Source organism: Leptonychotes weddellii, chromosome 14 (genome assembly GCF_054177405.1).
Source record: "Leptonychotes weddellii isolate Sample4059 chromosome 14, ASM5417740v2, whole genome shotgun sequence".
Lineage (NCBI taxonomy): Eukaryota > Metazoa > Chordata > Mammalia > Carnivora > Phocidae > Leptonychotes > Leptonychotes weddellii.
Window position 1 is genome coordinate 57,554,631 of NC_138382.1, and position 27,880 is coordinate 57,582,510.

General features: G+C 36.9%; 1 protein-coding gene across 3 annotated transcripts in view; it reads left to right on the forward strand.

Moving 5' to 3' along the window:
• RAD23B (RAD23 nucleotide excision repair protein B) overlaps window positions 1-27,719 on the forward strand; it is a 40,100-nt gene extending 12,381 nt beyond the window's left edge. Inside the window, exons 2-10 of one of the 3 annotated variants that reach the window (XM_081803326.1) lie at window positions 4,315-4,396; window positions 4,732-4,811; window positions 7,554-7,822; window positions 13,135-13,211; window positions 16,368-16,495; window positions 18,927-19,059; window positions 20,979-21,106; window positions 21,812-21,982; window positions 27,067-27,719. In XM_081803326.1, the coding sequence (XP_081659452.1) occupies window positions 4,315-4,396; window positions 4,732-4,811; window positions 7,554-7,822; window positions 13,135-13,211; window positions 16,368-16,495; window positions 18,927-19,059; window positions 20,979-21,106; window positions 21,812-21,982; window positions 27,067-27,180 (1,182 nt within the window). In that variant the 3' untranslated portion in view covers window positions 27,181-27,719. The remainder of the gene's footprint in view (window positions 1-4,314; window positions 4,397-4,731; window positions 4,812-7,553; window positions 7,823-13,134; window positions 13,212-16,367; window positions 16,496-18,926; window positions 19,060-20,978; window positions 21,107-21,811; window positions 21,983-27,066) is intronic. The other 2 variants (XM_081803327.1, XM_081803328.1) reach the window with 2 other exon arrangements.
• Window positions 27,720-27,880: the final 161 nt, after the last annotated feature.

The window sequence follows — 27,880 nt, forward strand, 5'->3', positions numbered from 1 at the left end:
TGAGAGACGATGGACTCTGAAAAACAAACTGAGGGTTCTAGAGGGGAGGGGGGGTGGGAGGATGGGTTAGCCTGGTGATGGGTATTGAGGAGGGCACGTTCTGCATGGAGCACTGGGTGTTATGCACAAACAATGAATCATGGAACACTTCATCTAAAACTAATGATGTAATGTATGGGGATTAACATAAGAATAAAAAAAAATTTAAAAAAAAGAATATGTTTTTCTTTTGAAATGCACACAATTTCATAAGAGAAGTATGCGGCTAGGAAAAAAGTTTGGTTTCTGATAACAGTGCTTTGTTGATGGTTGGGTTGATGATAAACTCATTCTTCAGGGGGAAATAAACAGCAAAATGAAAGTTTAGCAAAAATGAAAGGGTAGCCTTCGTTATTTATTGGGACTGTGGTGATCAATTCTAGATCCATCCTGTTTACTACTTAATGAAATAGCACTGGCATGGGGCTCAGCGCAGTTAGAGGAGTCATAACTGCATGTGTTGCTGGTCATAACTTTCCCAAGACAAGCCATGTGCAGAGGTGCTACCTCTTCTTTTTTTGCAACATCCAGAAAGAAGACCTTTCTTAATAAGCTGTTTTAAAGTGTGTTCAATTTGATCAGGTTAGGATTTAGACTTACTAGTCTATAGGCCATCTTTAAGCAAATATATTATGGTTGAAATGCCTATGGGATAAAGTAGAGACTTAAGTATGCATGGCTAAAGTTGAGAGGGCTAAGAAGTGACACCTGGATGGTTATTAAAACTAAAGGAGATGGATTATCTGGGAAGTTTATATAGAACAAAAGGCAGCCTTGGGTATAACCCCGAGTAGCACTTAAAGGGCTAGCCAAGGAAGAGGATTTCACAAAGCCGTGAACAGAGAGATAGGAGGAAATCCAGAAGAGCATGGCCTTACGGAAGCCAAAGGAAAGCACTGTAAACAGGAGAAACAGGTTCAGTACTGTTTAATGTGACAAGTCAAGTAAGGTAAGAAAGGACTAAGAAGTGTCTGGTTATGATTTTTGCTGAATTTGGTGATAACTGGTAAGAGCAGTTTTATGGAATCCTGGGGATAGGGAGAAAATAAGCAGCAGAATGAGAATAAAGTCCATTCTTTTGTCAGCACTGTATAGTTGAGTAGTAAGTCTGGTGTTACCAGTAAGTTCTACAGGTAGTGTAGTTAATTTTTTGAAAAATGCCTGAGACTAAGGGGAGGAGAGTGTAGCTGACAAGAGATATGGGGAGTTGGGAAGTTTTTTTTTTTTTTTTTTTTTTTTAAGATTTTATTTATTTATTTGACAGAGAGAGACATAGCGAGAGAAGGAACACAAGCAGGGAGAGTGGGAGAGGGAGAAGCAGGCTTCCCCACTGAGCAGGGAGCCTGATGCGGGGCTCGATCCCAGAACCCTGGGATCATGACCTGAGCCGAAGGCAGACGCTTAACGACTAAGCCACCCAGGTGCCCCAGTTGGGAAGTTTTTGTTTTGTTTTGTTTTTTTAATTTTTTTTTTTTTTAAGATTTTATTTATTTGACAGAGAGAGAGACAGCGAGAGAGGGAACACAAGAGGGGGAGTGGGAGAGGGAGAAGCAGGCTTCCCGCGGAGCAGGGAGCCCGATGCGGGGCTTGATTCCAGGACACTGGGATCATGACCTGAGCTGAAGGCAGACGCTTAACAACTGAGCCACCCAGGCGCCCCTAAACACTTAAGAGTGTTAGTCTGTGATTACTTTTTTAGCCAAATTATATAGATAGTGATGTCTATAGAGTTCTCATTGTTATATTCTTAATATTCTTTAATCACCGGCTTGGTTTCTTTGGAGCAAAATGATTGGAGGTGTTTGTTGTTGTTGTTGTTCTGCTTTTTTTTATTCAGACATGATTAGTCCAATGTACCATCATGCTTCACACCCAGCATGGGGCTCAAACTCACCACCCTGAGATCAAGAGTCACATGCTCTACCAACTGAACCAGCCAGACACCCCAGCAAAACTCTTTAATGTTTGGCTTAATAGAAGATAGATAGCTTCTCACCTGCTTCTGCATTCAGTCTTTTGTGGAATCACATGCTTTGTAACCTCTGGAAAACTCAAGTATATAGTTGTGAGAAAATTAGAATGGAAAAAGGCAAATAATGTCTTTGACCTTGCAGACCACTTGATAAGGTCTCACGAACCTTTATGGCTCCCTGACCTCACCTAGAGAATCATTGCTCTAGGCGTTAGAATCCATAGCAGTGCAGGGATTTAGTGAAATGATCTTTAAAATTTATGTTAGAAATTTGGATATATCATATCTTTTATTTCCTGCTCTTATCATGAAGTGCTAGTTGAATGTATAGGTAAAATCAGAACTGTCAACATTAATTTAAAGCAAGGGCCAACTGTAGAGTTATTGAAGTTGTGAAGTCTTTGTTCTTCTTTATTCTGAAACACACATAGCAGAGAGTTTACCATTATGATAAAGAACATTATGTGAAATTGAATAAGGCCGTGGAATTTATAGCCTGAGTTTACTGATGTTGAGATCAGATTCTCTGAGTGCTTTTTTTTTTTTTTAAGTTGTTACTTGTGTTCATTTAACCTTTGAAATTCAGAACAATAGAAAATAGTGGACTTAGGTTCTTGTGATGGATTTCTACTTTGGGGAACATCAGAATAGTGGTGATGCTGTTGACTCATTTCAGGAAGATCAGTGCAGCAAGGGTAATTTATATGGTGTGTGCAAAATAATTCTGCTTTAAAGCTTGAAGTCAGAAAGCTGTTTTGGGTTTCATCTACTACTTAGTAGCTGTGTGACCTGGGGAGGAGATTTAACCTCTCTTCTCATCTATAACATTGAGTGGATGATATTCCCATTTGTCCCAGAGTTTTAAGAATTACTTGAATTTGTGTATGTTAATGTACTTAAAGCTGTATAAGCATTATCATCTTTTTTTTCTTTTGGAAGATACATTGTTGCTTTTTAATTGTACAAAGGGACCTTCTCTTTCTCTCTCAGGCGGTTTTTCATCTAAAGCTCAGAACTATCAACTTAGACAATTTTCAGAAGTATGCTGGGAAATTGAAGGAAATGGAATTTTCCCCTTTGATTCTTGTGTCTTTAATGAAACTAGTACACTCTCTTTGTATCCCTATCAGGCAGTCTTTCACCTAAAGCTCAGAACTATCAACTTAGACACTTTTTAGAAGTATTCTCGGAAATAGAAGGAATAGAATTTTCCCTCTTGATTCTTGTGCCTTTAAAGTAATGAAACTAGTTCCATTATGTCTTCTTGCCTCTTGTACTCCTCTGCCACCCTGCTTTCTGATCAGTGTCAGAAATTGATTGGACTCATTTTCAAAATACCTTATAATGAGCCTATTGTCACGTAATTTTAGGAATCAAAGAGACCATAAAGATCATCTATTTCAGTCCCTCGTACTTCGTAGATGAGACTGATATTTGAGAGAAACCGAACTACTTGTTTAAGATCATTTAAGTGGTACAGTGGTCCTTGGCCAAGGCTGAACTTTGGAACCACCTGTAAAGCTTTAAAAAAAAATACAGATGTTCACGCCACATCCCCAGAAATTGTTTTAATTGGTCTTTAAGCCCCCTCGTGTGTGATTATAATGAAACGTATCCCACTTTTAAAGTGAATCATTTGCCATTTAACATTCATATTTAACTTCTATTATTAATGTAGAAGTGACTATTTCATTTCTTAGGCCTTTTAGGTTAGAGAGTTTTTCTTTACTTTTTTACTCTGTGGGAAATAAGGCCATAAACTATAATGAGAATCAAAACTTTCTGATGTTGAAATCTTTATTTTGAATGGATTTATCAAGTCAACTGGTAAAGTTTTTTCTTTTTAATCTGTGTATGTCTAGCATCTGTGGTAAAACAAAGTTTATACCTTTTATGCCTAGCGATATGTATTTTTTTTTTTTTAAGATTTTATTTATTTATTTGACAGAGAAAGACAACAGCGAGAGAGGGAACACAAGCAGGGGGAGTGGGAGAGGGAGAAGCAGGCTTCCTGCGGAGCAGGGAGCCCGATGCGGGGCTCGATCCCAGGACCCTGGGATCATGACCTGAGCCGAAGGCAGACGCTTAACGACTGAGCCACCCAGGCGCCCCTATTATGCCTAGCGATATGTATTAAGAATGAGTCTTTTTGATATAATATCGTAAAGACAGGATCTTTAAGTTTTTGGAAGTATATTTAATAATTAATATGCATAAAATTTTACCTTGCATTATTTATTCAAATTCTGGATTGTCATTTGTTGTTTAGACTTTTTAGAAAAAAATCTTTGTTTTTCCTGTAGGTGAAGGCACTGAAAGAGAAGATTGAATCTGAAAAGGGGAAAGATGCCTTTCCTGTAGCAGGTCAAAAATTAATTTATGCAGGTATGAATTAAATATTGTAAGTAATATGCCATCTTCTTGCTTACAGTGACAGTCTTTGATTTTAGAAATTGTCATCTTATAAATTGTGTATACAGATTGAGTCTTTCAGAAATATATACGGTGTTTGTGTTTGATATCTTTCAGTCAAATGTTAGTGCCTTTTTACCCGATTATATTTCCGTTTATATTTATCTTGGCTGATTAGTTAATGTTTTTCTTTGGGGAAAGTATTAATTGATAGAATTGACATTGGTGATTATTTTAACTTCAGTTAATGTGTAAAACAAAGGTTATGGGGCTTCAAATAATGTGTTCTTTTTTTCTTAATGTACTAGGCAAAATCCTCAATGATGATACTGCTCTAAAAGAATATAAAATTGACGAAAAAAACTTTGTGGTGGTTATGGTGACAAAAGTGAGTTTGAGCCTTGTTCTGTATATCTTTATGCATATGAGGGTTTTTGGGTTTTTTTTTTTTTTAAATAATGATCCCAACTGTGTATATAGTTTGTGCACATCCATATGGCAGGTACTTAACTGTTATTTAAAGGTTTTAACAGTCTACTTTGAGTCAGCCATAAAGTTAATTATTTTGTACATTTATAGCTTAAACATAACTTTAAATGAAACAGATAATAAAAGGTCATGTAAAAATTGTTAAGTTTTGCTGGAGTAGTAAAATCGGTAATTAAGTAATTTAAAGTGTGATTCTTAGTAATTGAGTAAATAGTTCTTATTTTGTGTTTTTAATAAGGGTGCCTTAAAGGGACTTGCTAAATTATGTACTAGATCTGACTTGACCTCTCAGGCAGAAAAGGCATGTAAACTCATAATTTCAGTGATATTCCTTAGGTGAGGGGGTAGATTTTTAGATGCTAAAAAAGGAAAAGGCAGCTGAAGAAATGATAGAATGATAGTTGTGAGAAACGTTTTGGTTTGGTGGTGTTTTTTAGAGGGGAAGGGCAGAAGGAGAGAGAGAATCTTAAGTAGGCTCTCTGCCCAGTGCAGTGCTGGACGTGGGGCTCAATCTCAGGACTCTGAAATCATGGCAGACCAAGATTCGGACACTTAACCAACCAACTGAGCCACCCAGGCGCCCCTTGAGGAAGTTTTTTAAAGGGAATTTTTTGTGACTTGTTGGATTGAAATATATTTGGGACAGTTTATAAAAGTCAGAGTTTTTCTCTAAGGCAGAGAATGAATTTGGGTTCTTTCAGAGGTTCTGTTATATTTTTGTTTAAAGATACATAAGCATGCAGTGGAGAGTTAAATAGGGATGTCGTGGTACTCATGACATGAATTTTTAGGACTGAGTTGTCGTAATCTGAGAAGAACAGTGATACTTGTGACACTGAAAATAAGTTTAAATAAGTAATTGGAAAACAGTTTATCAAAGACTGAAAGAATAAATGAGGATTTTTTTTGTAAGTTTAAGGTACTATATGCAGTAGAAAATAGTTGAGCAAGTAAATTTTAATTAACTGCATATTTTTGTCCTGAGAAAAAGCAGCTAAACATAGGTATTGGATTTAAAAGTTTTTAATCCATTAAGAACCATAGTGATTTTGTTATATTAAAGCACTTATACTCACTAAATGTTAAACTTTACATATAGAGGAACAGAATCATCTGAGGAAACTTTGTCTCAGTCTAGTATTTTTAACTGTGATAAAATATACATAACACAAAATTTACCAGTTTAACCATTTTTAATTGTACAGTTCAGTGGCATTAAGTACATTCATGTTCTACAACCATCATCACCATCTGTCTCTAGAACTCTATACCCACTAAATAGTATCTCCCATTTCCCTCGCCCCCCCAGGCCCTGGTAACCACTATTCTACTTTCTATGAGTTTAACTACATACTTCATGTAAGTGGAATCATACAGTGTTTCCCTTGTGTGACTGGCTTATTTCCCTTAGCATAATGTCTTCCAGGTTCATCCATGTTGTAGCTACATGCCAGAATTTGTGTCCTTTTAGGGCTGAATAATATTCCATTGTCTCATCTAGTTTATGTATAGTACATAATGGAAAATGTGGTAGCCACATATTTGGATATGTATGTTATTGGTGTTATTTCCTTTAATATTATAATAACTTTGATTATTTAGAACATAGCTAAGAATTAAGCAGGATAGGTCTCAGAATAGATCCATGCATTTGAAGAATAGCTACTTAGAGCCAAGCCTTTTCTTATTTTACATAGGGTTCTAATGATATTTGCGGTTATTTTATTTTCAAGTTAATAGAAGCCAGCTATTAGAAGGGGAAGAATTGGGCATTATGGAAGCAATGAGAAATGACCTTATTATAAAGAAGAGACAGGAAAAAGCTATTTAGATCAAAAGTAAGCAGAAAAACTTCAAAAAGCAGATGGGTTTGATACCATTTAGAATGAGGCTTAAATAGCTCTATGGCAACAGAGACCTTGAGGGCATGGAATGTGACTGTATTATATTGATCACAAGTAATCTTAAGGGAAATAAATGAGCATAGTAATGCATTTAAATTTCATTTCATCTAGACTGGAGTTTTAGAACATTAATAATTTGCAGAGTATTGGCAGTTTAAAAGTTACAGGGCTAAACACAGGGCTCTTAGAATAAAGAAAGGAGGGAATGAACGCTGCTAGTATTTCTTTTAATTCCCCTGCCCTACCTTGCACAAGCCACTCTTTCTCCAGTGTGCTCTATACCAGCTCAAATCAAACAAAGTTATGTTGGTGACGCTTTTAAATGACAATAAATACTTGAAAATTATAACCAAGGAACTTAAAGTGTAGTGCTTGGGGGTGGTGGGACAGTAATTATATGGTTCTTTTTCTCAGTACACATTCTGTATATTTCTGAGTAGTGGCTGCTTTTGGTTCTTTTTCGTATTAACTTGATAACAAAGACTGAAACTATTAGCTAAAGCTAATTAAGGTTGATAGATAATACATATGCTGTCACTGGCTTTGAAAGAGTAACGTTAAGTAGTGATTCAGATGGATAATATTGATCACTTATTACGTTACTTTATGAAATTATTTTCAAGTTACAAGTTTGTGTTATTGTTACGTTTGTAGCCTCCTGTAACCATACAGTCTACTTAGAGATCAGGTAATGTATTTTATCATAATCCATTGTTTTACTTTTTTAATGTGTTTAGCCCAAAGCAGTGACAACACCAGCACCAGCCACAACCCAGCAGTCAAATCCTGCCACCACTACCACAGTTAGCTCCTCCACAGCTCCAGCTGTGGCTCAGGCCCCAGCCCCTGCTCCCACTCTGGCTCCCACTCCTTCCCCTGCATCCGTCACTCCAGCACCAACGACAGCATCTTCGGAACCTGCACCTGCTAGTGCGGCGCAACCAGAGAAGCCTGCAGAAAAGCCAGCAGAGACACCTGTGGCTACGAGTCCAACAGCAACTGACAGGTAAGACCTACAGTCTAGGAAATCATATCTCAACACAAGTTCATGACAAGAACTTAACGCGAGTATTTATTTTGATGATTGTTTTGATCAAACTTTGTTTCTGCTACGTTAAACTTTTTCTAAACATTGAATTGTGACTAAAACAGCATGCTTGTGCCTGTTTAAATTTCCATAATCCAGATTTGTATACTCTGCATTTTTTTCCCACGGGGGAGGGGAAAGAGGGTCAAAGTCATTATTTATTTTGTGTAGAAAAATTAAGAAATATAAATGACTTACAAGAATAAAAATAACTTGCTATTTTATTATAGTTTGACATTATAAATAATTTGACCTTGACCCCTAATCATTATTTATATTTGATCTATATTCTTTTCTGATCATTGTCATTTATATTGTAAATATCCTTCCATGCCACTAAATATTTCCAGTTGCTGCGTAGCATTGTGTTTGGATCTGACATTTGTTGGCACTTAACCTTAGAAAAATAACATCTTTGGGTATTTTCCTCATCTGTAAAATGTGGATGACATGGGGTGCCTGGATGGCTCAGTCGTTAAGCGTCTGCCTTCAGCTCAGGTCATGATCCCAGGGTCCTGGGATCGAGCCCCGCATCGGGCTCCCTGCTCAGCAGGAAGCCTGCCTCTCCCTCTCCCACTCCCCCTGCTTGTGCTCCCTCTCTCGCTGTGTCTCTCTCTGTCAAATAAATAAATTAAAAAAAAAAGTGGATGACAATAGGACCTATCTCTTAGAGTTGTTGTAAGGATTAAATGAAATAATGAATGTAAAAGCTGTGAAATAGCACATGTTCACAGCAGAGTTAAGTATCAACTATTGTGCATAGTGACCTACTACCTTTTGTTGAACATATGGATTGTTTGAATTTTCCACTGTTTTATCTATATTTTTGTGAACTTCTGTAGAAATTTAAATTTTACCAGTGTAGATCTTTAAAACAAAAGAAAAGGTGCAGGATATTTGAGGAGCAAGAAATATTTTCTTGTGGGAAGTTGGCAGGAGTATTGAGTAGTTTATGACAAAGGTTTTTTTCCCCCCAAGGATAAATAAAATAACCAAAACAAGTGCTTTGGTTCTCTTGGGTGGACACATATAGAGAATTTCTCCTTTATCTGAGAACATGGGTAGTATTAAGTCCAGTGTGCACTGGCACTGTTTGTCTTTTGTGACTTCAGTACAGCTTGGGACCTCAGTGGCAGTAGTTAAAGTCCTCGGAATCAGAACCAGATGGAGTAGAGATTATACAGGAGTTGGAAACACTGATAGGAAAGCATGTTTGTGATAAATACAACAATGATTAGAAAAAAATTAGGATCCTTCATTTTAATGTTTGCCTTTATGTCTGGTTACTGTGTCTGACGCAGTCCACAGTGTTTGGAGAGGTTTGAGTCATCTGATTAATTGGTCACTTAGGGCCTCTTTCCAGGGAATTGATTCCCTACGAGGAGAGCATAGGCTCAGGTAATAAAATGCTTCCCCTATGCCTGCTTGCTGAACTTTGCTTTAGGCATTGAGACACTGTTGCCTAACTTGATGCTTCTCCCATGTATATTTAGAAATGCATTCAACACTCTTACCTAGTGGGAGAGAACCTAGACTCAGGTTAAGCTGTTCTATCAAAAGGTTGTTCGTCAGTTCTGTGTATGGGAGGGAACTGAACAAATTTAACACATTCGTTTTCCAGATCATATAAATATTGTAACTGTAATTAAATATGTCTTCATTCAGTGCAGTATATTTTATTTTCTTAAATGTTTTCAGCTCTTTGAAAAGCTCATAGTGAGAATTTCAGAATTGATCAGTATATTTTAATGTGCTAATATGATCTATCCAAATTTCTTTATTATCTCTTTTTAAAATTTCTTTCTGGGGTACAGTTTCATTACGCATTCTCAAGAGTCAGTATTACGTTTTCAGACTTACAGAAGTTGCATAAATCAGTAGATGGTCAGTGATACAGAGAGCAGATGCTAGAGTTACTTACTTGGTTTGGCCTTCTACACCAACTGCTTATTTTTATTTCCCCACATTATCACTTTAGAGAAGGATAACATGGGAAAGGAAGGATGAGAGAAGCTCAGAAAACTGGCTGCTTAAATGTGCCTTAGTCCTTTCATCTGTATTGTACAACGTGGAGTGTCCTATAAAGCACGAAACTTAGTGAGATAATTGTCGAGAGACATGTTGGTATAAATTTGAGGGATACCAGAAAGTTTATTCATCACCACTGGCCTGACATTTCATTAATAGGCGTTTGTGTCTTTAGGCCAATTTTGTTCTTTAAAAACCACCAGTTACAATGCAAATTCTACTTGTTTATCTTTACCTTAGAGAAACTGCGCATGTGCACAAGACTACATTATTTATAGTTAAAGGCAAATTGGAACCAACCTAAATACATTAGTAAGGGAATGACTTGACCTGTAATTTATTCATATTAGAGAGCAGTGCTACTCAAAGTGATAGTAAGCAGCATCAGCATTAGTGGGAGTTTGTTTGAAATTAAACCCCTGACCTAAATTAGAATTATCTGGGGGTGGATCCCAGAAATCTGTATTTTAACAAGCTCTGCTGGTAAATTCTTGGGCTTCCTAAAGTTTGAGAAGCCCTAATGTCCAATACTACCGGCCAGTTAAAGTATGTAGTATGTATCATATTGAGTGAATGTGGTTTCAAGGCTTTGTTATCAAGTGAGAAGAACAGATTACAAAACAATATGGGCAATAACCATAAACCAAGCAAAAGCTACAAAACAACATATTCTATGGCTGTGTATAGTAATGTGTAGAAGAACAGTAGCAATGGGACAGCACACTGATAACTGCAGATGGGGAAGGAGAAGTGGTGAAGTGGAATCAAGGTTGAAGAATTGTGGTTCGGCCCTACCTCACTCTTATCTGAGATATGTAAAAAGAAATTTCAAAGCAGTGTGCACAACAGCACAAATTATCCTGTAAGAGAACTGGAATGAAGGAGATTAATCCTGCCAGGTAGTAAAGTGTATTATACATGGTGGTAAATGACTGTAATAATTTACAATGGCTCTTACTAGAAAGACTGCTTAGGTAAATAGATGGTAGTCTAGAAACAGACCAGAATACATACCTGGGACTTAATGTAAGATAAAGATGTAATTTCAAACCACTGTGGGGAAGATGCTGTTGGGATTAATGCCTAGCCAGATGGAAGAGGGAAGATGGATCACTTACCTTGTACTCATAAAAATAAATTCTAGGTAGAGAAAGAATCAACATAAAAGGAAACCATAAACTAGAGAACATGGGAAAAATAAAAATAATCTTAATCAAAAAAGTCATAAAAGGGACAATTGATAAATTTGACTACAGAAAGAATTTAAAAGTTGAGAACCAAACTAAAAATTCCCTATGAATAGCTTGATTTGGTCAATTAAGTGGAATACTGTGTGTCTGTGGGGAAAATTTGAGGTCATTGTTATGCTAACATGAGATAATTAAGTTAAATAAAACACACCCAAAGGTAGGACATAGTCATTGTTATATAGAAACTGGTGGTAGTGATTGTTCCCTGGGTAGGGGTCTTGGGCAAGAGAATTATTTTTTCTATATATAATTTTTTCAAAGTTTTGCCTTCTATATAAGTTAGCTTTATTATCTAGTTAATGAAGATAATTTAAAAATTACACCAGAAAATTAGTTTAATCATATTGGATGTTATGATGTCAGGCACTTTGCTAAACACTTTACCAGCAGTAACCCTACGTACAGCACTTTGGGATACATGGATATTATTGTTGACATCATTGTATTGATGAAGAAACTGAGGATTAGAAAATAATTTATGAATTCAAACTTAGATATATCTCTTGCTCTTCCTGTGGTACGGGTTGGGGGGGGAGTGCAGAGGAAGAGGGAGACAATCTTAAACAGGTTGCACGCTCAGTGTGGAGCCTGACATGGGGCTTGATCTCACGACCCTGAGATCATAACCTGAGCCGAAATCAAGAGTTGGACGCTTAACTGACGGAGCCACCTGGGCGCCCATACTGTGTTTTATTTTTTAAAATTGGGACAGAGGTATAAGTGTGTGTTGTGTTGTATGTATGTTTTAATCTAAACTGCTAGCTGCTACCTTTACTACTTTGTAAATTTCAACTTATTTTTCTTTGGCCTACTCTTCATGGTCTTTCATAATCTTGTTTTTGTCTACTTTGTTTTCCAGACTCATCTTCTGCAGTTGCCCAACAGAAACTTAGTCCTTTTAAATTGGTTTACTTTCGGTTACAACTTGGATTTTATCACACCCCTCCGTTTTTTGCTTTTGCCATGTTCCTTGACTTGAATGTCTTCTTTCAGCTCCTGTGTTGAAAACTTACCTATAAGACCTAACTGAAATTCTGTTATGTAAAGATTTCCCAGGCCTTTCCAGCCTAATGTGGTTTCTACTTCGGCTGTTTATTGTGTACAGGTTTCCCCCACTATTGGAAAGTAGAGCATTCCTGTGAAACCTTTTGTAAGCTGAAGTGGCATAAAGCAAAGAAGCAATTACCATAAATTTATGTAGAAAAAGTTTTGATCATTCCCAGACCCGTAAAATAATCTCTCAGGCTTTTCGGATACGTTAGAACACATCTTGGTAATGGAGGCACAAAATACATTTAGATGAAGCACAGATGCTCACAGACACAGCTCAGAATTGATGCTGAGATGCTTAAGTACAGTTCTGGGGAAGGAGCTTGGGGGCTGCTCTTGCTTCTCAGGGTGTGTTCCTCTATAAAGGCTTGCCGCAAAAAAATGAAACACTACTTTCACTTTTCTCATAAAAGCAGAAGTCCTCTTCAGAGAAAATTCTCTTCAGATTTCTTCTAGTTAATGAAGACGGGTACTAATGTAGATCTTTTGTAAAAGCAAAATGTGGTGGAATGTGAACTTTGGAAAAGTGGAGGATACTTGTACTGTTTGGTATTTTTTCTATTGTGACTTGACTTACAGATTATTTAACCTATCATTGTAAATTCTTTTAGGAAAATAGTTGTGCATTATCTTTTTTGTATTCCTTAAATGGTAAGCATTCTGTTCAGTTGTTATTTTATGTCATTGGACATTTAAAGTGATGCATTTGCAGAACAGTATGAATATAAAGATTGAAAATTCTTCCCAAGCCATAAATGTTATGGAAAAAGCTTTGGGGTTTAATGTAGAAGATGGTTTAAACACTGTAGCCAGACCTTTACATTTAATTAAAATCAAACAGTCTCTTTAAAATTTGGACAGTTACTAAACTAATGTAAGTTTTATATACTTTCTGATATACAGTTTTCTAAAAACCTTTTGCAGTACATCAGGAGATTCTTCTCGGTCGAACCTTTTTGAAGATGCAACAAGTGCACTTGGTAAGTATCTACATTGTAAATAACCTTATAAGAGATAGGGAAGAGGTTCAAATTGCACTTTTCTAGATCATGAAAATGTGTTCATTTTCATGGTTGCTTATAATCAAGCTGTTAAATGATTTAGATAATTATTCGATTAATGTTACTAAAGACTTTGTGAGTTAATGTGTTTATATATTGAATCCTTTAAATTGTACTATTAGAGTTAAGCATATTCTTTGGGTTAAAGCAGATAATTTTCCAAATGTGAATTTTAAACGAGGTCTTAACAAAGTTTGAACTGTGTACAGGTTTATTACAAAATGTTTGTGAAATGGGTATAAAATGTTACTAAATCTGTCTTACACTTTATCTTTATTCCAGTTTGAAGCCCTTTCGGGTCCCATCTCTGTCTTGTTGCTTGTATGGTACTTGCAGTGAACGTACTTTTGTGTCCCAGCTTTAACTATTGGATAATGCTTTTTCATCTCCCCTTCACACTTAGTCTGTCAAAATCAGTTTTGTTTTTTTCCCTATTTTCCTCAAGAGAGCCTCGTTAGCTCTCCCTTGTGTTGTCCATTGTCTCTAGTTTTCCTGTGAGTCATTTGCCCTTGTACTATTACGATCTGAAGAGTATCATACTGCTTATAGGCATTTCTTTTTGAGTTTTATAACTTGATTAATTAGGAGGCATGATTTTAGGAGGTGTAGCTTGATGACTAGGTGTGGGAGCTCTGTACTCTGACAGCCTGTTAGTCTGTACCATGACTTACCAGCCACTGTTAAACCATGATCACAATAAACCTTTCTCATGGAGTTATTGTGAGAATTAAATGAGAAACATCATGTCAAAATAGTGTAGTGCTAGAATCATATGAATGGGTAATTAAGAAATAAAAATACATTAACAAGTCCTTTATGGAAGGGGAAAGGAAAAATCATTACTCTAAACAAGATAAAAAATATCACATTTCCTCAATGATACTTAGTTTTTTAAAAATATACTTTCATAGCTATTAAATGCCTTTATTGAAAATTTTGCAGAAAAAAATAAATCATTCACCTGTGCCAGGGAAATGGTGATGCAAAATGACAGGGTCCCTTTCACAGTTGAGCTTTTCAGTCACATGGGGGAAAGAAAGAAGGGTGAAACAAAGTAAATTGCAAATCATGATTAATGATTTTAAGGAAACTAATGGCTTCCATAAAGAAAAACGGAAGGTACTTATACTTAGGATAGTTAGGTAGTACATCTCTGGGATGTATTCTCAGTTTAAATTGAGAACTGGAGCCTGCGAAGGAATTGACTCTCAGAGAAGCCACGCGCGCGCGTGTGTGTGTAAGTGTGTAGAGGTTCTGGGACTGGTTCTAAAAGGTATGACTTGTGAAGTGAACTGGAAAACATCAGCTTGGTTGGAGTGTGGTGTACAGAGATTGTTGAGTATTGGGAGCCCGAAATGAGATGAGGTTTTCTTTTTAAAAAGCTTGCTTTTCCAGCTGGCAGAATAGGTTATAGGCTCGGGGGCAGGAGAGGAAGCAGAGTGTAATCCAGATGAGAGATTGTTGTGGCCTGGTCTTCAGTGAAGGCAGTGGACAAAGAGGGAAGTAGGTAATTTTGCACTGTAATTCAGAGATAGGACCTAGCAGATACGCTGGTAGATAAAGTGTGGAAGGGAAGGGAGAGGGAACTTGGCAGTCACCAGGGTTCCTGGCTCTTGTGCTTGGGTGGATAGAGGTGCTAGTTATTGAAAGGGAGAAGTCAGATACTGGTGGGGTACATCTGAGGGGGACATCTTTCGAGATCAAAATCACGTATCAATATTGACTAAGGAGTGGGTGGAATGTGAGAAGTGGACACAGCCTGTGCAGATAGCTATGGCTGGAAGGGGAAGGCAGCAGACAGGTGGACCAGTTCCTCAAAGAGGAATTGAGATGCGACCAAGGGGGTAGGCTTCTGTTTTTAGGATGACATTCTAGGGTATAGTTAACTGCTGATCAGGATAATTAAGTGGAGAGTGAAGGATGGGAGGTGGACAAGAGAGAGGATAACTAAAGGGTCCAGTTCTTTGAGGAGACAAGAAAGGGAATGGTACCCAGAAGAGAAGTAGAAGAAAAAATGGCTTAAGTGAGGTAAGTTTAGTATAGAGAGTTGGCTTTCTTTTGGACTGTTTTCTGTGGTCTGCCATTTCTGTGAAGAGCAAGTTTGGGTTGGAGACAGCCTGTGGGAAGTGACTTCCTGGGATAGTAGTGCTTGGGGCATTGCACCAGCTCTGTATGGTATATGAAAGTCTGACTTTCCTGCTTCTAGCCTCCTTTTTTCCTCCGCTTTGATAATAAAAGATGTCAAAGGAAAACTGAAGTTGTTGCAGTAGAATCGATTGCCTGAAACGTCCCTCCTTGTTTTCAAAAATTAGTTCATCTGTCTCTTCCAGGTTGCCTTCTCTGACCTGCTAATTCTGTTCTGTATTTGTCATACATTTGTATCTGATGTTTTTATTGTACTTACTAAACATACTGTGTTAATTTTCTGTTGCTATGATTATTGATAACTTACCACAAACTTCCTGGTAGGAAACAACAGATTTATTATCTTAAGGCACAGTAAGTTAGGAGTCTAACATAGTCCTCACTGGACTAAAATCAAGGGGCTAAATCACTGGGCTACCATCCTTTCTGTACATTCTAGGGGGAGAATCTGTTCTGTGTCCTTTCAACGCTTCTGGAGGCTGCCCGCCTTCCTTGGCTTAGAGCCCCTTCCTCTGTCATCAAAGGCAGCAGCATAGCGTCTGTGACCTTGCTTCTTTCCTCTTGTCCTAACATCTGTTTCTCTGACCCTCCCATCTGTTTTCCTTTTACTTTTAAAGACCCTTGTGATTACATTGGGCCTACACAGATAATCTGGGATAATTTCCCTATCTGAAAGTCAGCTGATGAACAACCTTAATTCCACTTTGTCTTGTAACCTATCATATTTATAGGTTCTGGGGATTGGCAGGGGGGCATTATTCTACCTACCACATATGTGTTGTAGTTTGTACTGTTATTCATCTTTGTACCCCTAGTCCTGCAGTGCCTGAAACATTACATACATATACACTCAAGAAATAGGCAGGAAGTGCATATTTATTAAATGTTTCCTTTCTTTCCCTTCCTCCCACCCCACACACCTTTTCTTAGTGACAGGTCAGTCTTACGAGAATATGGTAACTGAGATCATGTCGATGGGATATGAACGAGAGCAAGTGATCGCAGCCCTGAGAGCCAGTTTCAACAACCCCGACAGAGCAGTGGAGTATCTTTTAATGGTGAGAAATATTTCACTTTGTTTATTGTAGTTTAATACCAAAATACCAAAGATTTTTAAGGAACAATAACAATTCACAGGAGAATGTGAATATATGCTAGTAATTTACGTAATGCTTTTATTTTTCTTAGTTTGTTAATATTTTGTGTTGGTAAAATGTAACCTCTTCCAAAAGATTTTGATGTGATTTTTAGTTAGGAAACAACATAGCTAAATGAGTTGTAAAATTGGCTCTCTCTTTGCTACCCCATTCATGTTATCCTCAAAGGATGGCAGTTTGTGTGTTTGGGGGGTAGAAGGGGACAGATTTTTTAAATCTAATCTACCATTTTAGTAGCTTTTTTGATGGCCAGCATACTCCTGAGTGTACTTTTTTTTTTTTAAGATTTTATTTTTATTTTTATTTTATTTGACAGAGAACACAAGCAGGGGGAGCTGCAGGCAAAGGAGAGGGAGAAGCATGGCTTCCCACTGAGCAGGGAGCCCGATGCGGGACTCGATCCCAGGACTCTGGGATCATGACCTGAGCCAAAGGCAGATGCTTAACCAACTGAGCCATCCAGGCACCCTTCCTGGGTATACTGTTGAGGGCAAAAGTATCGAGTTGGAAGCCCAAGCCCAATTTTATTTGTCTTGTACTGTGTACATTTTTGTAATTAGTCGGCAACTTTTAAAAATGAAGAGATTTCACTTACAAATTCAGATAGCTAAGAAAAAGAAAAAAAACTGACATCCTAAATAAAAACTTGGAAGAGGGGTGCCTGAGTGGCTCAGTTAAACGTCCGACTGTTGATCTCAGATCGGGTTTCAGTCTTAGGGTGATTGTGAGTTCAAGCTCCGAGTTGGGCTCCACGCTGGGCGTGGAGCCTATGTAAAAAATAAAAAACTTGGAAGATTAATTAATTAACTAATTAGTTAATTCAGAGAGCTGGTTTGTCTGGACAACTTGGATTCTGGATTTTTGCAAGGGTTTAGGAAAAATTTTAGATCATAGACTATTTAATTCATTATCTTCCTCCCATCCATTCCCTGTTACGTGACATAACATCGTTGCATTTAATTCAGTGTATGATGTTATTTGCCTGGTTCCATTGGCATTTGAGTTGTTAGCTTACTTATTGTCAGTAGTAGTCAAGGGATTCTCAGAAACATTTGTTTCTAATGCCTGAAGTGACATCTAATGCCGGCAGCCATTACCCTTAATGTGGCTCATTATGCATAATTTGTTATATGTTTATGATTTTGACTTCTGATTTATTGGGAAATGGAAGCATTTACCATTATCATCTCTTACCGAAATGTAATATTTCCTTCTTCATTCTCTGCCTTCACAATCTATGTGGATTTCATAAAGACTTTTTTAATAGGTTGTATATGAAAAGTCTTGTAAATCATGCATCAAAATAGTGTTCCAGAAGTCTCAGTGCAGTTTTAAATTCTAATAACTTCAGAAGACAAATGCTATAAACTTAGAAAATACTGAAATATTTAAGGTTCTTATATCTACTTTTGTAAATTTTGAATAATCAGTGTTCATTTTTTGGATGTGATACTTTCTGGAGGACGCTTTCTCAGAACCATGGATCAATAGAGGAGATCCTTCTTGCTTGGCCACTGTTGCCACCTGCTCTGTTTCCATTAGATTTTTTTCCCCCCAGGTTCATTTCAGAACTGTACATGCATCAAAACCTGTTTCTTTGGATAATTTTAAGGCTAGGGTTACAAATGCAAACCTTTCTATGGCAGAGCTGGTGAGTTTGTATGAAATTCAAAAATTAGAGTAATATATAGCATAAAAACCAAATATATCCAATTTTAATAAGGTTTGTATTGATATTTAAAAAATTTTTAATAGCCTTTTAAAAATGTACGTTATTCCTTATATACAAACTTAGGATCTTTGATGTTAGATATAATGTGTTGCTATAGGTAAACATTGTTTTATGCATGTTTTAAATTACAAATCTCTTTATACCTTAGATCTGCACTGTCTAGTAAAATAGCTATTAAGTACTATTGAGGACAAGTAGCTATTTTAATTTAAAAAAATTAAAAGCGTATTAAAAATTAGTTTCTTTAGTAGCAGCCACATTTCAAGTTCTCATTAGCTACATGAGATTAATGAGTATTTTATTAGATAGCACAGATACAGAACATTTTTGTCATAATGGAAAATTCTGCTAGACAGTGCTGCCTTACATTATTGCAGTATGGGTTCTTCTAGACCACGCTCATGTTATTTCTAATGCACTTTGAATATATGCAGCTTTCAGATAAGTTTAATCCTTTACTTTTAATAGAAGCAGACATCTGTTTGATGCTTTTGGAAATTAGACAAGCACGTTAAATAGATCAATAAATCTTTTACTTTGTATAGTATTGAACTAACTTTGAATGACAAGCTATTTTAAAGCAGGGAAATTGTATTGTAGGGGATCCCCGGAGATAGAGAGAGTCAGGCTGTGGTGGACACCCCTCCTGCGGTCAGCACTGGGGCTCCTCCATCTTCGGTGGCGGCCGCTGCGGCGACGACGACGGCATCGACAACCACAGCGAGCCCTGGAGGTTAGAGTGGGCTGGGGCGGTGCGGGGCACAGTCCTGGCTTTCTCGTGTGAGCTGAGGCTTTTTCCTGGAGCATCTGAAGGACTCTTCACACAAGTTTTCTATCCATTGATGTTAGAGAAGGGCCCCAAACAAATTCTCTCCAGGGGCTATAGCATACCTTCTCACTGAGACCTCGGCACCGTAGTTTGGGCAAAGGGCACATTCTGTTTAGCCTGTTCGGAGGAAGAGATGCTTCCCAGTTCGCATTTTGTGTTAACATTCTGAAGCGATTTAGAACGTTTGCTCACCTTGTCTCTTCTCTTTCCCTATGAATGTCATAAAGTATGTGTCATTTCAAAGCCAGGACTATCTTAGTGGCTGTTATACAACCAAAGAAATAAAGCACTGAGAAGTTTGAAGACTTGGGTCTAGAGGTGAAAGTCAATCTTGAATTCACCTCTCTTTCTTTACTGGTTGGCACCCACCCTTCCATTGCCGAAGGTGTGACTACAGAGGCCCTGGAGCCTGTGGGGGGCCCAGGAGTTACTTCATTCTCCTTCAGTCTCCGTTCTGTGTACGGTAGTGATAAAGTAATTTAAACTGATCATTTTGAAGAGGCCCTTCTTTGATGCTTTTCCTAGCTCTTCTTACGACCGTCAGCTCTAGTTGACAACAAGCCCTGAGCATTTTGTGTACAGTCTCCCAGAGGACAGGCTTTCATTTCTATGGAATTAGCATAAGAATGGGAAGAAGAGGCCACTGCTTTGGTTCAGATATGGACTACTGTCCCATTTAGCAGCCCTTAATGGATTAATTTAGTTTCTGAGTCTCATTTTCTTCATCTGTAAAACCAGTGTCACAGAAGGAAGGGTACTTCTCATACTCATGTGGCCATTTTAATTTGGATAATTTAGGAAATAACATCTAAAAAATTGTCATAATTCATTAATAACCTCAAAAACATAATTGTATGCAATTTTTGGTTTCACGTAGTATAATCAGACAACCACGACTACCCCCAAAAAGTTGCAAGTTCTATCTTGGCATCCTTAATATTTATTATTGTCATGGGATTTTGGACTAAAGAGTTCTAAATGTATTACTACTAGATTGATTTATAGTTTATTTATTTTATTTTTTTAAAGATTATTTATTTATTTGACAGAGCGTGTGCTCACAAAGCAGGGAGAGGGGGAGAGGGAGAAGCAGGCTCCTTGCTGAGCAGGGAGCCCAATGCAGGGCTCCATCCCAGGACCCTGGGATCATGACCTGAGCCGAAGACACTTAACGACTGAGCCACCCAGGCGCCCCTACTTATAGCTTATTTATCTCAAGCTTTTATAGATTATAAATGTTTGAAGTTTAATGGTAATAACCAAAATTGTTTTTCTAATTGTAATTTAAGTTGTATTAATAAAACTGCTTCTGATCTGCATATCTGAACTCTTTTAAATATTATCTTTGATTTATTTGGTTTAGAATTTCGCAGGAATTCAAGCTCAGATTGTTTTTGTTTTGTTTTGTTTTGTTTTGTTTTTTTCCTTAAAGGTTGGGGTTGTATTATAGGTGGATTTTTTGGTTTTGTTAGTTCTAGGTATGTATTTTTCTTAGGAACAGTATTAGTACTTTTTATTTTGATAGAGTGCATGCAGGTCATAAATTCTCATTATTTGATGATATTGACTGCCCGGGACAATTGTAGGAAAACTTCGTTCTTTCAGTGTTCTGTACTCTCTACCTTTGCTAATAGGAGTAATTTCTATAGTATAAGACTTGGACGTTTGTACGGTTTAAAGATTTTTGTCCTTATTCATTTTTATATACATCTGCGAACTCATATTTTTTACTTGTCAGTGTTTGCTGTCTAATATTATGATTGAACCAGCTCTTTGTATATGTAATTGCTGCTTTTGTTTAAAAATGTTTATGTGTTTTTTAGGACATCCCCTTGAATTTTTACGGAATCAGCCTCAGTTTCAACAGATGAGACAAATTATTCAACAGAATCCTTCCCTGCTTCCAGCATTGCTACAACAGATAGGTCGGGAAAATCCTCAATTACTGCAGGTAACTATTTAATCAGAGTTAATTTCAAAAGTGAGTTTGTAGAGTATATCATACTTTTTTAAAGTCTGTGTGTACTCCCTTCCCCTCCACAAGCTCTATAAACTCTTCTTCCGAGCTGCACTCAATAGAATATGCTGTAGATTAGATGTACTAAAAACAAGAGTGGGGGGGGAGGTTAATTTAAGTTGGTCAAATAATAATTTGGGGAAACTATTAAAGAATCAGAGAAACTCTTTATCAAAGAAACCGTTTATAAAATCTTTTTTCCCCACACTTATTATAGTGGAGCATTGCCTCTTAGAGACATACCCATGGGTTTATTTAATGCTCAAGTCACAAAGTATTTTGAGTTTTATACAGTGTTGTACTACCTACTAGTGTGGAAGATACAGAAGTTTTGTTTCTTTTTATAGTCCCCAAGTAGTTTTTTAACATTGATTTGGGGGGACGGGACGCATTTATGGAAGAGAATTTCAATTCTCTTATTTCTTCACTGTTTGCCTCACTGAAAAGTACCAGGTTTCTTTAATAGTATATAAGAAATCACATCCTTCCAAAGATTAAATAATTCAGAATCAGTCTAAAAATAAGGCAGTTACAAAATTCTAGCTTTCTCTCCTATTTGTGTTTAGAATTCTTAGTTTCCTGAAGATACTTTATATCATTGTATTGTTGTTTTTTTTCCTGTCCTTCAAATTACCACAGCAAATTAGCCAGCACCAGGAGCATTTTATTCAGATGTTAAATGAACCAGTTCAAGAAGCTGGTGGTCAAGGAGGAGGAGGTGGAGGTGGCAGTGGAGGAATTGCAGAAGCCGGAAGTGGTCATATGAACTACATTCAAGTAACGCCTCAGGAAAAAGAAGCTATAGAAAGGGTGAGTTGAAGTAAAACTGAAAATTTAGTTCCGTAGTCCACTAGCCACATTTCAGATGCTCAGTAGTCACACGGGGTTAGGGGCTGCTGCGTGGGGGTAGCACAGATACACGGTATTTCTGCCCCTGGAGATAGTGCTATTGGACAGAGCCAGATACAGCACTGTCCTGAGGATTGCTGTAAAGACCATGTATTTTCATCCCTGCTCTCACATCGTGGCCTTTGTGCTAGCCAAGGGACTAGTAATGAATGCCAGTCAGCTTTATAAGATAGTTACAAACATATTTTAAAAATTAAAGATTTCATTTATGTCTTAAAATTTATAAAGAAAATGACCTGAGGGGAACCTGGGTGGCTCAGTCCATTAAGCATCTGCCTTCAGCCCGGGTCATGATGCCAGGGTCCTGGGATCGAGCCCCGTGTCGGTGGTGGGCTCCCTGCTCAGTGGGGAGCCTGCTTCTCCCTCTCCCTCTGCTGCTCCCCTCTCTCTGCTCTCTGTTTCGGATAAATAAATAAAAATCTTTAAAAGAAGGAAAATGACCTTAAAGTGAATGCCTAACTCAAAATTATCCATTTTTTTAAATTTTACTTTACTACTGTCACTAAAATGTAAAATAGATATGTATATGAATTAAATATAAAAAATATGTACATTGACCATCAGAACCTGATATCATAATTCTGTTTCCATCTTACTAGGTCAACCAGTTCACTGCAGTAACTTAGTTTATATGATATACTCTGACAAGTCATTCGTTTTTCTCTAGGCTCCATTGTTAATATTTGTAAATATGGAATCACAGTACTTGCCCCATCTTATCTTCTGAAGCATTTTGAGATGGAAATCTGTTAAAGTTCATTTTAACTTAATACTTAGAAAATCATCTGAAAGATAATTTGTTCATATTTATGATATAAACATTTCAAGTGTTCAAGGTTTATAATTATGTATTTCTTAAAAGATATTTTATGTATCATGCTAATATTTCTCCCCCTCAAATAAGGGAAGTGAGTGAATGACACTTGCCTCAGTTGTTCTATAGCTTTTTTTTTTTTTTTAATGGTTAGGGATATCCGTTCTTGATTTCTGTTTTGGAGAAGAAATTCTTTTCTTTTTTTGCTTGTGCCTTTGGTGTCATACTAAGAGAAGTTGCCTAATCCACGGTCAAAGATTTACTCCTATCTTTTCTCTGAGGAGTTTTATAATTCCTGTTGTATTTAGGTCTGTGATCTATTTTGAGTTACTTTTTGTTTATAGTGTGAGATGTAGGAGTCTAACTTCATATTTTTTGCTTGTGGATATCCAGCACCGTTTACTGAAAATTCTACTCTTTTTCCATTAAATTGTCTTGGCATCCTTTTGAAAATCAACTGGCCATAATTGTGAGGGTTTACTGGGCTTTCAGTTTTGTTCCATTGATCTATATGTTTATCTTATGCCACTACCTCACGGTCTTAATTAATGTGGCTTTTTGTAGTAAGTTTTGAAATCTCTGGTTTTCTTTTCTCAAGATTGTTTTGGCTGTTCTGGATCCCTTGCATTTCTATATCAATTTTAGAATCCACTTGTCTGATTTCTGTAAGAAAAGTGAAACAAAAAACTGGGATTTTAATACTGTGTTTTTTCTGCAGATCAGTTTGGAGAATATTGCCATGTTAGCAGTATTAAATCTCACCAAGCCATGAACATGAGATGCCTTTCCATTATTAGATTTTTTTTTATAATTTCAGAAATGTTCTATAGTCTTTGGTTTGTGCTTCTTTTGTTAAATTTATTCCTCAGTATTTTTATTCTTTTTGATGCTGTTATCAGTGGAAATGTTTTCTTAATTTCATTTTTGGATTGTTCATTGCTAGCTGTATAAAAATACAACTTACTTTTATGTGTTGATCTTACAACTTGCAACCTTCCTGAACTCATTTATTAATTCTGATAATTTGTGTGTGTTTCTTAGGATTTCCTAATTGTAGAATATCATTTGCAAGTAGTTTTAATTCTTTTCCAGTATGGATGCCTTGCCTTCTCTTCTCTTCTCTTCACTTCACTTCACTTCACTTCTGTTTTCTTTTCCTTTCTTCCCTTCTCTTCTCTTCTCTTCTCTTTTTTTTTTTTTTTAAGATTTTATTTATTTGTCAGAGAGAGAGAGCACACAAGCGGGGGGGGAACGGCAGGCAGAGGGAGAAGCAGGCTCTCCACTGAGCAAGGAGCCCGATGCCGGCCCAGAACTCTGGGATCATGACCTGAGCCGAAGGTCTGACTGACTGAACCACCCAGGTGTCCCTCTTTGTCTCTTTCTGTCTCTCTCTCTCTCGCCTAATCGTCCTGTTTGCAGCCTTCTGTGTATGTGTATTGTTGAATAGAAGTAGTGAGAGCCAACATCTTTGTCTTGTCCCTGATCTTAGGAGAAGGCAGTAAGTCTTTCACCATTAAGTATGATGTTAGCTATGGGTTTTACTAGATTTAGATGCCCTTTATCAGGTTGAGGGAGTTCCTTTCTGTTCTAGTTTATTGAGTGTTTTTATTACAAAAGGGTATTGATTTTGTCAGATGGTTTTTATGTGTTGAGATGATTGTGTGGTTTTGTTCTTTTTTTGTTAATATGCTTTATTAATAACATTGATTTTTGTATGTTGGACCAGCCTTGCATTCCTAGGATAAATCCCACTTGATTGTGGTGGATAGTCCTTTTTACATGTTGCTGGATTTCGTCTGCCAATGTTTGTTGAAGATTTCTGAATCTGTATTCATAAGGAGCATTGGTCTGTAGCTTTTTGTGTGTGTGATGATTTTGTCTGGTTGGGTATCATTAATATTGGCCTCATTAGAGAATGAATTAGGAAGTATTCCCTTCTTCTCTCTTGGTTAGAAGAGTTTATGAAGAATAGTTTTAATTCATTCAACAGTTGGTAGAATTCACCAGTAAAATTATCTGGGCCTGGCTTCTCTTTTGGGGAAATTTTGTGATTACTAATTCAGCCTCTTCATTTGTTACAGGGCTCTTCAGATTTTCTGTTTCTTGAGTCAGTTTTGGTGATTTTGTCTTTCTAGGAATTTGTATTTCATCAGCGTTATCTAATTTGATGGCATACAATTGTTCACAGTATTTTCCTAAAATAGTTTTTATTTCTCTAAACAATAGTAGTGTTCCCACATTTCTGATGTTAGTAATTTGAATCCTGCGATTTCTTTTTTTTTTTTTCACCTGTTTGTTCAGCTAAAACATTTGTCAGTATTGTTACTCTGAAGAAAAAAAGAACCAATTTCTGGTTTTCCTGATTGTATTTTTCTAATCTCTATTTTATTTATTTTCTCTCTAACCCTTATTCTTTTTCTTCTTCTGGTTGCTTTGGATTTTGTTTTCTCTTTTTTCTAGTTTCTTAAACTAGAACCTTAGATTATGTATTTAAGATTTTTCTTACTACAGATAGTTACAGCTATAAATTTCCCTCAAGGGACTGCTACAGCAGCATCCTATAAGTTTTAGTAAGTTCGGCGGTGTTTTCATTCATCTCAAGTGTTTTCTAATTTCCTTTGTGATTCCTTCTTTCATCCATTGGTTAAGGATTATGTTAACTTCCACATATTTTGAATTTCCCAAATTTCCTTCTGTTGCTGATTTCAGAGTTCATTGTGTTGTGGTCAGAGAATGAATGTACTTTGCAAAATTTTAATTCTCTTAAATGCATTGAGGCTAGTTCTTTGGCCTAACATCGTCTTTATGGAGAATGTTTGATACATACTTGAAAAGAACGTGTGATCTTCTGTTGTTAAGTGTTCCGTAAATGTCTTTTAGGTTAAGTTGGTTCATAATGTGGCTCAAATCAGCTTTCTTGTCCGTCTTCTGCCTGGTCGTTCTGTCCAACATTGAATGTGGGGATAGCGAAGTCTCCAACTACTGTTGAATCACCAGAATCTTCAGTTCTCTCAGTTTTTGTTTCATGTGTTTCGGGGTTCTCTTGTAACATGTGTTTATAACAAAGTCTTCCTGGTGGTTTATCATCATAAAATGTCTTTGTTTTTAGTAACAGTTTTTAATCTTAATGTGTATTTTGTCTGATATTAATGTAGCTACTCCAGCTTTCTTTTTGTAAGTGTTTGCATGGTATATATCTTTTTCCATCCTTTTACTTTCAGCATATTTGTGTCTTTGAATCTAAAGTGTGTGCCTTGTAGAAGCATATAATTGGATCGTGCCCTATCTACCTTTTACTTCAGCTAGCCCAGCTTTAATCTGGACAAGACCTAGGTAACAAAATCATTTTTGAGTTTTATCTTCTCCTTTCATGGATGAATAGTTAATCATGCTGAATTGAGACTTAAGGTCATTTCTTGGTATAATAGTCTAATGCAGGTGGTTTAGACAGTTGAACAGAGGCTTCATAAAAAATACTTGGTTGACAAATATATAGTACCTAATTGACCTGAGTGCTTAAAGACTTTTAAAAGCAGTGATTTTGGAGTCACAGTAATAGACTAGGAAAACAAAACTAAGTGGCTGATATCACCATTTAAAATGCTGTAAAAATTAAGCAGATATAAATAGAACACCGTATGTCTTGATCTCAAAATATATCATGTAATATTAATAATTGATCACCCATTTTTCTAGTATGTGAAGTGTTTCATAAGGTGAGGAGATGGAGAGTGATAGTTGACCTGACTGACCTTCTTTATAAATAATTGGATGAAGTTGTTAAACTCCTCTCCTGTTGCTCTCATCTTCATCTCCCTGCCCCCCTTACATAGTAAAAGCTGTTTGATTTACACATTTCTGTAGGCTGTAGGGTCATTTATTTTTAAACCATCATAGTCAGCAACTAATTTTTAGTGTTAGTGCCATTGAGTGTTAGCAGAGTAGCTGTTCGTCTAATAGCTTTAACTAGGAACAGAGAATTTCATCGGTGGTTGATAAAGAGGTCTAGGCTCCCATCTAGCCGCTCGGGTTGGACAGTGAATCCATACTCAGGTAGGCATGTGTTCACATAACGTCTTCAAGAGTTTTTTTGTGCCTTTCATATTTTCAATGCTGATCTGCCCCTATTGCTATGTTGGAACCCATGTGTGTTTTCTCTCTTTTCTTCCAGTTAAAGGCACTAGGATTTCCTGAAGGACTTGTGATACAAGCGTATTTTGCTTGTGAGAAGAATGAGAACTTGGCTGCCAATTTTCTTCTACAGCAAAACTTTGATGAAGATTGAAAGGGACTTTTTTTTTTTATCTCACACTTCACACCAGTGCATTACACTAACTTTGTTCACTGGATTGTCTGGGATGACTTGGGCTCATATCCACAATACTTGGTATAAGGTAGTAGATTGTTGGGGGTGGGGAGGGAGGGATCTAGGATATAGGGCAGGGATAAATACAGTGCATGTCTGCTTCAATTAGCAGATGCCGCAAATCCACACAGTGTGTAAAATATTATACAACCAAAAATCAGCTTTTGCAGGTCTTTATTTCTTCTATAAAACAGTAGGTAACTTTTCCTAGGTTTCACTCTTTTTAGTGTACTAGATCCAGAAATTTAGTGTAATGCCCTGCTTTATATTTCTTTGACTTAACTTTGGTTTCAGAAAGAATCTTTGCTACCTAGAATTTACAGTCTCTATTTCATGGCAACACTGGATAATGGCTTTGTGAAATTGAAAAAAGTTTGGAGCAACTGTAAACAGAAATGCCAAATTATTGATGGTTATTGTTGCTGCTTCAAATACATATTGAATTAATGTGTAAGAAAGCCCATTCTTTCATGTTAAATACTTGGGGTAGGGGAGGAAGAAGGGGAACCTTTTCTTAAAATGAAAATAATTACTGCTATTTTAAAATTTCTTGATCATCGAATGTGAGACCCTTCGAACATGATTTGAGAAGCTGTACAAGTATAGGCAGAGTTATTTT